The sequence below is a fragment of the Dipteris shenzhenensis genome, chromosome 20, assembly GCF_047967505.1.
Source record: "Dipteris shenzhenensis isolate YYH24624 ecotype China chromosome 20, Dip_SZ_1.0, whole genome shotgun sequence".
Lineage (NCBI taxonomy): Eukaryota > Viridiplantae > Streptophyta > Polypodiopsida > Gleicheniales > Dipteridaceae > Dipteris > Dipteris shenzhenensis.
Window position 1 is genome coordinate 37,073,658 of NC_141615.1, and position 10,580 is coordinate 37,084,237.

Genomic DNA, 10,580 nt, shown 5'->3' on the forward strand with positions numbered 1-10,580 from the left:
TGATACAAAGGGTTTCTTGTGGGTAGTGCACCCCCCAAAAGTTTGATTAGGAGCTTAATGTTCATGTGAGAGGGGGTAGTTTGCAAACTAGATGTACTTTAAATTTTAGGCAGGCAACATAGTGCCATGAAAATAAAAGTTGGTCTCTCATTGGACCACATGTTCCTACATGGTTTTTCACCATGGTCTATATATTCAAGTGAGCATGTGCACATCCGAGCTAGCCAAGCATTCTAGTAGTTGTCATGTGGTGGAGGAGGTCTGTTCTAATTGTGCATCTAGAGTTAGAAAGAGACGTGATGCTTTAGTGTGGTGTGATGGAATGGATGTGGTGGGTAGGAGAGCACAATTGGAGTATAAGTCAGTCATGGAATGAGATGAAAACAAAGCGATAGTTTTCTCTCTCCATTTCTCAAATATGGCTCGTGCAATCGCCCAGCTCAAGCAAGGGGAGCCCCATGAAGCTCTGCAGCTTATTCATCGCCCCCATAAACCGTCTGCGTCCCCCGGTCACGTCCTCGTCCGCATTACCACCCGCCCCATCAACCCCACCGATCTCATGATCATCCGCAGAGACCAACTCCTCAGCCTTCCCCCCCCCCTCCTCCCTCCTGTCATCGGTAGCGAGGGCTTCGGCATTGTGGACGAGGTTCCTCCCTCCTCATCTGCTTACTTTTTCTCATGTCACCCCCTTTTGGTTGGCTGAGGATAATCCTCATCCTGCTCACTTTGTCTTTTGTGGGAGCAGCGCTTGCATGGGTCCCTCCTTCCGTCAACGGGCCTGGAGCCTAACGGAGTTTTCCAAACGGAAGGGCATTTATCTGAGGTGAATTACGGGGAAGGTTAACCTTCCCCAACGAGGTAAGCATTTATCCCCTGCTGCACTCCATCTCCCCTGCTGCTGCTCCATCGCCCCTGCTGCTACGCTCCATCCCGCTCCATCCCTGCTGCGCTCCATCCTTGCTGCGCTCCATCACGTGGAAGACCAACTCCCTTATCCAAAGCTCCCTTATCCAACGCCCCTCCATCGCTGGCCATATTGGTGGAATACTCTGTTAACACTGGCCTTATCCATTGCTCCCACTCCCTACTCCTTCGCAACTCCAGCCTGAGGCCTCCCGTTCGAGGTGTGCTCCAAGGTTTGCTCCCACCTTCACCTGCAGCGCTTTCATGGGTCGATTGCTCCAGCCACAAAGTCGACGCGTGTCCCCTTCCATGTGTCCCCTTCCACCAATATTCCATCTGTCCTTCCACCGATACTCCATGTGTCCCCTTCCACCAATACTACATGTGTCCCCTTACTCCCCAAACGTTACTCCCTCCATTAATCCCCCCTTTGGATCTCCTTCTTCCTCATAGTTATTTACGTCTTCTTGGCCCTCGCTTGTTCTATAGGTTCGGGAGGCCAACACGTGGGCATCTGCAAGAATTACAAAAGCATCTCTGTGAAGATTACCATCCACCGTCGACCCCATGGCTTCCCTCCCAGTGACTGCGTACGTTGTGCCTTTCTATTCAATCATGGTGGTTGTGTTTTTTTTAAATCCTTTTTACCTATTTCTAAACTTCTTCGATGACAGGCTTCAAGACATTGAGAAAAAAGCAATTTGCTTGAAACAAACTTATTCTGGATACCATATCAGCAAATTGCAGACACCTCCCATTGGGTTATTTAATGCAAGCAACCTGCATTGGGATCTTGTTGAAGACCTTGGATCTCGATACAAGGTCTGTCGCATAGCATACATCAACATGGATCGTGTTGACGACTTCATTGAGGGAGAGAGCCAAAACTCGATGTTCCCTACAAGCTTTCGCATCCAAAAGACAGAACATAAAAAGGATGGGTGCCTCAAAAAGTCAAAAGACAATTCTTGGTTACTTAAAAAAACGTAAGCTCTTATCAATTTATGTTGAGTTCGATCCTTTGTTGTTAATAGGTCCTCCCTCATTGCAATATGGGTGTGGTGTAGGTATTGGTGCTCCTTCGGTCCCTTGGATGCCAAATTTATGTTGAGTTCGATCCTTTGTTGTTAATAGGTCCTCCCTCATTGCAATATGGGTGTGGTGTAGGTATTGGTGCTCCTTCGGTCCCTTGGATGCCAAAAATGCTCTACTACTCCCTGTGGATCCCAACAAAGTTCCAAAGTTAGGAAAAGGATCTAGGCCTCATGCAATGCATGGGCGGAATGCAGTAGGCTGCCAATGCCATTTTGTGGTAAAGCAGTTGTATCATTGGGTTGACGTAGCATGCATTTCATACATTCACATGCATCACACTAACTTGGATGACACTATTTGCCATGGAAATTCTATGGATATTATAAGTGATCCCAACCTTGCTTTTGCCCCATGGCTATCCTTAGACAGGAAACAATGGATATTCAATATGTTGTGTAAGGGGTTCACTCCCTCACAAGTTTTGGACAAGCACATTGCAATGGTGCATCAGAGGCAACAGTTAAGCCCGGATTGTGTTTATCAAAGAGACGATTTTGTTTCCATTAGGGATGTACTTAATATTGCAAAGCGTTTAGCTTCGAGTACGTATGAACTACACTCCAATGATGCCCAAAGCATACGAATGTGGATGATTGAGAATAGAGACCATGTCTTCGTATATCAAGAACAAGACAATCACCATGACTTCATCCTTGGTATCCAAACGCCTTGGCAACTACAGAAGATGAGTGAGTTTGGAAATGATAACTTGGTTGCATTAGACTCAACATTTGGAACAAATGTGTATAAGGTAAGAGTTTATATTTCTCTACACCTTATTATAACTGCATTTTTCATTCTCATTCTCATCCTATATTTCTTTCATGTTCTAGTAATATAATGATAGCTACACTTTGGCTACCTTGTAGTTTCAATTGTACACTATGTTGGTTTTTGATCCACATCGTAATGGAGTTCCGGTTGCTTGGGTGATCACCTCGAGTTCCACTACGGATGTGGCCGAATATTGGTTGAGAGTGTTACGCAATCGTGTCCTTGACTTCAACAAGTCGTGGGATATCAATGCCTTTATGGTAGATGATGCAGCTGCAGAAATCCAAGCTTTGAGGTACACATACTTATTGGATAATGCATATTGTCATTTGTGTGTTCTCAGTCTCTGCTAATTTAAGACCTCCTAATAGCTTACTTACTCTTTTTTTGAATGCATGTAGACGTGTCTTCAATGTACCTATATATTTATGCCTTTGGCATGTTCGACGGTGCTGGTTAAAGCATGTCATTAAAAAGGTCAACGATTGGCCCAAACGTGCCGAGATTTTTAAGAGGTTGGGATTAATCATGCATATGGGACGTGATAAATCATGGTCTGACAAGCAATTGATGGTTGAGGTTGAGATGGAGATTGACCAATTCATAGAAGACTTTGTCGAGGAATCGAAGTTCCTAGAGTATTTTCAAGATCGATGGGCCCATCGCTTACGTAAGTTCGGACATATCCATACTCAAGGTGGTGTTACTTCTCTATATGCTGACTTGTCTATTGGGTCTACAAATCGTGCGTAACCTCTCTCTTGCTTAGTTGTGCTACAGCTATGTGGGTTCGAGCAGCACGTACTCTCCCACATGCAAATCAAGACACGAACGGGGCAATCGAGTCATACCACGCAACTCTGAAGTCTCGCTTTTTATGTGAGAAGAAAAAAATATATGGGCGACGTCTAGATTGGCTGGTACATAAGCTTACATCAGCCTGCTTACCCTACTACTGGTATATGGATGTTCTTAAAGAGAAGGGCTTTAAGCATAACTTTAACATCGAACGGCTAATAGAGCATTCTGTCACAAGAGCCCTCAATATTAGCGATGCATCTGTTACATTTTCAAGGGATGGACGCACTGCATCAGTTCTGAGTGAAAGCAAACGCGAACATTATTACACCGTGTACAATGCCATCTCTGAATGGGCCTGCTGCAATTGTAACTGGTCCAAGAAAGGGAATGTGTGCAAGCATCAAATCAAAGTTATGCTTCTTCAGGGCTTAGAGGTGCACACGATCGTTCGCAAGTGCCACAACTTGTACCAGGACAAGATTGGTGCTTCCTCTTCATCACATGCTCCAACAACAAGAGTGCATGTACATGACTCGACACTACATCCACATGAACGTTCAGGTAAAGGTACACATAATAAACTCATGAAATTATGTCATTTTATTTTGCAATGAGATGTACGCTTGGTCCAACACCTACACTTCATGCCCACACATGTGATTGGCTAGAATTTCATGCAGATACTTCGTACCAGGACCCACACAATCGAGAAATGTTATTGAAGTCAATTATGTCAGACTTGGATGAAGCAGTCGAGATCGCAGGTGATTTTTTCTTCCACTGCATGCATGTGTGTCATTGCTCAAAGGAGTTTTCATTCATAGGGAAGGGTGAGACCAAAGAACATTCTTTTAATGAATTTGTGCATACTTGTAGCAGACATGGTCTTCAAGGGGGCACCAAGATTAGATATAGCAAAAGCCTGTGCTTGGATTTCCACCTTCAAGGAAAAGACAAAATATTTTCCTACCATGTCATCAAAGGAGTCACATGACATTGATATGGCATTAAGTCCCGATGGACTTAGAGGTGATTGCATAATTTTCCGGTTCATGCACTAGGTATTCTTTGGTAGGGTCAGAGCCAAGGTGTGGCAATGTGTAGAAAAATACATGCAAATGTGTTTACTTGGTTGCTTTTATGTACTTGTAGCAGATATGGAATCGACTTCAGAAGGGGAAGCTGAGGAACACATAGCAATCGACCCTATTGAAATTTCTATCTTCAAGCACTACATGGGAAAGTTACCCTCTAGCATCAAAACAAAAATATATGGGCTTGTGCAAGCCCAATCAAATTGGGAGTGTGGTCTTCCATTATACTACATGCCCACATCTTTGTATACGAGGTGGGTTTACATCTTGGAAAAGAAGTTTCAATTTTATCCCATCCAAAATATGGGACCTTTGCTTATGTGGATAGTTCTAGGCAAAATACAAGTAATTTGTTTTTGTTTGGAAACAAATGGTGAGGGACCATGGATAGAGCAGCAAGTGAGACCACACATACCCGACAGATTCCTCTGCTTTGCTCAAAATGGCATAGGACATATGGGACATGGTCATGTCAAGATTCCTATGCTGGCACCACAAAGAAGATTGCGCATTGCCATGCCAGGGGATCCCGAAAGTCCAGGTATAATGTCCAAGAGAAGCTTGTAATAAATCATTGTGTGTCTATCTCATGGAATAGGCTTACCTCTTGTATACAACGTGTGGCTAAGGCAACCCTATTTTGGCAGAGTTAGAGACGAATTTGCAAGATTTCATTGATGGCATGGCTCTAAGCATTCCCAGGCACGTGCGAAAAATAATATTTGACAAGGCAGATGAAAAAGTGCCATGGATGTATGGTTTCCCATTGACATACATGCCAAGTGATCCTCATACCAGATGGGCTTTTTGGTTTGAATGTGACTTTCGTATTAGGCCACCCCAAAATTTGGGACATTTGCTCCTATGGCTGCTTTTAGGAAAGATTCAAGTAGCATGTTTTGTATTGTATGGAAGTGAGAACAGTCACTGGATTGAATCTCATATTAGGCAAAATATTCCAGAGCACTTCCTATGCTTCTTGCAAAACGGAACGATCCGCTTGGGAAATGGAGAGTATAGGTGAGTAGGCAATCGAAGTTCATTTGTATGTCAGTGTTGCCGTAAAAATTTGGAGAGTCTCTATTTGTTTTTTAAGAAAACGGTGAGCCTCTAATTTTGAAATTTTCCTCATGCAGGTGATGACATGAGACTACTTCAACATCTAGCGTCCCTAATGAGGCGAATGAAGCATAAATTTTGTGATGTAAAAGATGCTAGCGAGGCGACAGATTGTGTACTTCAGTTTCAGGTTGTGGAAGATGGTTATGATAACAGCATTGTTCGAAAGAAGCCATTTGTGGAACGAAGTCTTGCTAGGCGAAGAACACCACATGAGAGTGCAAAGCCTTTCCAAAGGCCCAAGAAGAAGGCTCCTGTAACGATGCAAAAAAAACTAGACAAGCAAGCTACATCAAGACAACCTAATCATTGATGTTATTGTTAATCTTGAAACATTGAATTGAATGTCTACCTAGGAACATGTCATCAATTATGGATTATTTTTTGCATATTTTGAGATGACTGTATACAAATGTTGTAATTGTGTCTCTAGCCTTCTAATTTGCTTTAAAAATGGGTGGATCCTTCATAATGCACAAAGTCATATGATCATGTAGGTAGAAACTCTCTCTCTCTCTCTCTCTCTCTCTTAGCTTTAAACTCATTGAGATTACATAGCAATATTAAACTTGGAGGAAACATAATAAAGAGTGGAGACTAATATGAATGAAAAGATTAACATGGATAAATAAGGCTTACAATGTCATTTCCAAATAGAGATTACAATAGTTGCATTTTGAATACAAAGCACAAGATGCAAATAGGTCCTTAGTCCTCCTTGTATTATGACTCACAATAAATAAGGCTTACAATGTCATTTCCAAATAGAGATTACAATAGTTGCATTTTGAATACAAAGCACAAGATGCAAATAGGTCCTTAGTCCTCCTCCGAGGAATCATCAACAAAAGGATTATCACACTTTGACTCAGGGACGAGGGATGTAGCCATGGAGGCTTGACGGGCTTGCTTCTTTCCGAGAACCTTCTCGGAAGTTCGGGACAAACGCTTCTCCTTACGAGCTGGAGCGTCCCAGGTAGCCATGAAACCTTGAACATGCTCCTCAATCCACTGTGCTTCATCTATCCCTTCTTTGCAAGGCAAGGTTTTCCATAATTTTTTGGCACTAAGCTTTGCCCTGTATTTTGCCTGAGCCCTACAATTGGCATACCTCTCTTCGACCGAGAACGAGCGCTTTATCGATCGTTGTAGGTGGCGAGAAGCACATGATGCATCCTCACTTTTCTTATCTTTGCATACTCGCTTTATCTTCGGACCGCGCTTCAAGTGTGGAATAGGAGACATGTTGTGTATAATTCGCCTGTGGTTGTTAAATGTCCTTAGAGTTGTGAACTTCTTGCGTTGAAGCGGGCATTTTTTGACCAAGCAAACAAACCAATAGTGCCCTTCATCCTCCACTCCGCGCTTGAAATTTTTACCGGCCATGGTTTGTGACGTTCTTGGTGGCTAAGATAAGCTCCTACACACCTCCACACCAAATTCACATGGGTGTGTGATTGGTTATGAAGGTTTACATTACCAAAAAAAAATGTTCTTAATGCAAAAATTATATTCACACATCATGCTATTACATTCAACATGGAGAGATTGGCCAACAAAAGGAAAAAGAGATTGGGGATTTTAAAAATTTCGGCGTTACAAAAAAAAAACCAGAGATAGTGAGATTATATTCACAGAGTGCGTGATTACATTCATGACTATTAGTTTGCCTTAGACTAAACAAACGGGTTAGTAGAATGTTGCTTACTGAGTATGAGGTGTCTTGCTTGGAGGGCCTGAGGCTTGACGTCGGGGCAGCGAGCCTTAGAGGCTATTGCTTTGTGGATCCTTGGAGCAAAGGAAGGGCGAACGTTGGAGCGGGTACAGCCAGCAAACTTTGCAGGTGAGGGTGGGAGCGAACCTTGGAGCACACCTCAAACGGGAGGCCTCAGGCTGGAGTTGCGAAGGAGTAGGGAGTGGGAGCAATGGATAAGGCCAGTGTTAACAGAGTATTCCACCAATATGGCCAGCGATGGAGGGGCGTTGGATAAGGGAGCTTTGGATAAGGGAGTTGGTCTTCCACGTGATGGAGCGCAGCAAGGATGGAGCGCAGCAGGGATGGAGCGGGATGGAGCGTAGCAGCAGGGGCGATGGAGCAGCAGCAGGGGAGATGGAGTGCAGCAGGGGATAAATGCTTACCTCGTTGGGGAAGGTTAACCTTCCCCGTAATTCACCTCAGATAAATGCCCTTCCGTTTGGAAAACTCCGTTAGGCTCCAGGCCCGTTGACGGAAGGAGGGACCCATGCAAGCGCTGCTCCCACAAAAGACAAAGTGAGCAGGATGAGGATTATCCTCAGCCCTTTTGGTTTCATGGCTCCTCCAGATCAGCTACGGTGTCACCCAGTTAATCAAACCTGGCCATCGACTGCTCACTTTTTCTCATTTCACGCCCTTTTGGTTTCTTGGGTCCTGCAGATCGGCGAGGGTGTCACCAAATTCAAGCCCGGCCAGCGAGTCATCCCGCTCATTTATGCCGAGTACCTTACCAGTGGACAAGGCTCCTGGCAAGATTACGTTGCTCTGCGGGAAGAGCATGTTGTTGCGGCACCAGATAGCCTTGATGATGAGACAGCTGCGCAATTTGTGATCAACCCTTGGACGGTGTACGGACTTCTTAATGACCTTGCCATTCCTAAAGGAGAATACGTTCTCCAGACAGCTGCAAGTTCCGCCCTCGGCAGGTATATCCGCTAGGCGACGATGTTATACGGAGGTTGCAAGGCACGATCCTCAATTCCTTGTGTGTACAAATGTGCAGGCAACTTATTCAACTAGCCAAACATTGGGGCATAAAGACAATCAATGTCGTTCGAGCAGACAAATGGAAGAACGAGCTACAGACGCTTGGCGCAGATGACGTGATCAACTCTGAAACGGAAGGTCAGTCTCACAAATGACAATCAAGGCACGTGACGTGTGATCTGATTTTTCCAGACAACACTTGTAAAACGAGAGAAATTACTTATAATCACTGACATATACTAACAGGCTGATATGTCGTGCAGACATAGTTCAACGAGTCAAAGAAATTACCGGCGGAAAACTGGCTTATGCAGCTGTGGATGCTGTTGGCGGTTCACTCACCAAAGTGCGTTGTGTGTGTGTGTGTGTTTCCCTGCTTTTATGTTATGGATTCGTGTTTTTCATCCTTTCAGTAGTAGTATGCCCCTAGTTATCGAATAATCGAAAACGTGTTTTTCCATCATTTAGTAGTAGCTACTCCTAGCATTAGTGTGGGATAAGTTGATTAAAGTGGTAAGGGGGAACTATTAATTTTAAAAACTTGAATCATATCCCTCCCTATTTGAACTTGTTGCCTCCCTACAACTACTTGTGAGCCCCAACTCTTCAACCCTCGTCCCTTCTTGAGCTAATCTCTCCCTCCCCCCCCCCCCTTCTTTCAGCTCTTCCTTCAGCTCTTCTTCCTTGTTGATTTTTTTTGGCAAAACTAGGAGTGCAGCCAATGTCTTGCACTCCATTTAGCATTATGTACCTTAGAGATACGAAGCTTAGGGGTATAGCTAAAAATATGTAACCATATGGTGTGGTTCAACATAAGAACCCTTTTAATCCAACAAGTCCATAGAAATGTACATAGATAATAGGTCTTTTGATTCACACGAATCATAAATTAACAATGTTATAAGAGGAAAGGAATATAGGATCGATATGTAAGTAGGAGTTTAAATATAAGACCTTGAATGCACATTTTTAAATAGTGCATTGGTCGAGGATATGAAAAAGCAGACCAGTTGTCTCCCCTACTCCATCAAACTAGTATTTTGTCTCTCTTGTAAATCCTTGCTGCATAGAAGTTTCATTTAAAGCGCAGCCTCATGTATTCCCAATTTACATTCTTTAGATAAATGCATGCACATTGATGCTATTGGTTTACTTAGCTAATAGAATGTGTAGAGAAATTATAACTACATGCTCTTATGGCAGACTGTGGCTGCAAGTGTACAAGATGGTGGAAGAGTTCTTATTTATGGAGCGCTCTCAGGTTGGGATGTCATGTTAAGCTCGTTAGACCTAATCAGAGGAGTGGAAGTAAGCTTTTGGCTACTTCGAACATACATTGCTAGAAAAGAAAGGCTAGCTCACGTGTCTGCAGAGGTAATGAAATTGCTACAACAAAAGGTAATCACACCACTTGGAGGAAAAAAATTTCCCTTGGAGGATTTCAAAGTTGCTATTGAAGAATCAAAAAAAGACAAACGTGGGGGAAAGATTTTTCTCGTTAGTTGAAGAACAACTGAATGAAGTAAGGTTAGTGCAAGCCAAGGGATAAGGTATTCCATAGCTCTATATGTATGAAAAGACCCCATTGTACATGGAATAGGTCAAAGAATCGATCACTAGGTGTCTGATTCTTAAAAAGAAAGTGTTATCAATTGAGGTTAATAGCTTCCTACCCAATTTCCATGTTTTAGGGCCTGTATTACTTGGAGGTATATAAATGAGCTCAACACAACTTGTAGAGTCGAATAGCATAATAAGGAATTTCTAAACTTGCATTGGGATTCTGTGGAACAAATGGTATTTGGTTCTAAATCTCTTTTTATGTAAATGGTTTAATTAAAGATTATAGATCTTTACATTTACAATCAATATTTCAAGGGCTTTTAAATTAGGATCCATTCCTTGTAATTTGAAGTCGATTTTGGCACCAAAATTTTATCAAGAAGGATTTATGTGGGATAGTATTTCCATTATGCAATGCTTGCATTTAAGCTTCCCCTCCCCCCCTTTTATTTTGACATGGTTTTCTTCAGAAGTCATTAAGTGAG

At 43.0% G+C, this 10,580-nt stretch overlaps 2 protein-coding genes across 2 annotated transcripts; both read left to right on the top strand.

Annotated features, from left to right (window-relative positions):
- Positions 1-407: 407 nt before the first annotated feature.
- On the top strand, positions 408-10,320 carry LOC147889608 (uncharacterized). Its single transcript, XM_087391839.1, has 5 exons — positions 408-649; positions 8,206-8,471; positions 8,549-8,670; positions 8,796-8,878; positions 9,736-10,320. The coding sequence occupies exons 1-5, from the start codon at positions 419-421 to the stop codon at positions 10,036-10,038; spliced, it is 1,005 nt and encodes a 334-aa protein (XP_087247965.1). The 5' UTR covers positions 408-418; the 3' UTR covers positions 10,039-10,320.
- On the top strand, positions 2,441-6,102 carry LOC147889609 (uncharacterized). The gene is made up of 7 exons (XM_087391974.1): positions 2,441-2,752; positions 2,871-3,070; positions 3,177-3,445; positions 3,556-4,137; positions 4,257-4,340; positions 4,456-4,605; positions 5,807-6,102. The coding sequence occupies exons 1-7, from the start codon at positions 2,441-2,443 to the stop codon at positions 6,100-6,102; spliced, it is 1,893 nt and encodes a 630-aa protein (XP_087248100.1).
- Positions 10,321-10,580: the final 260 nt, after the last annotated feature.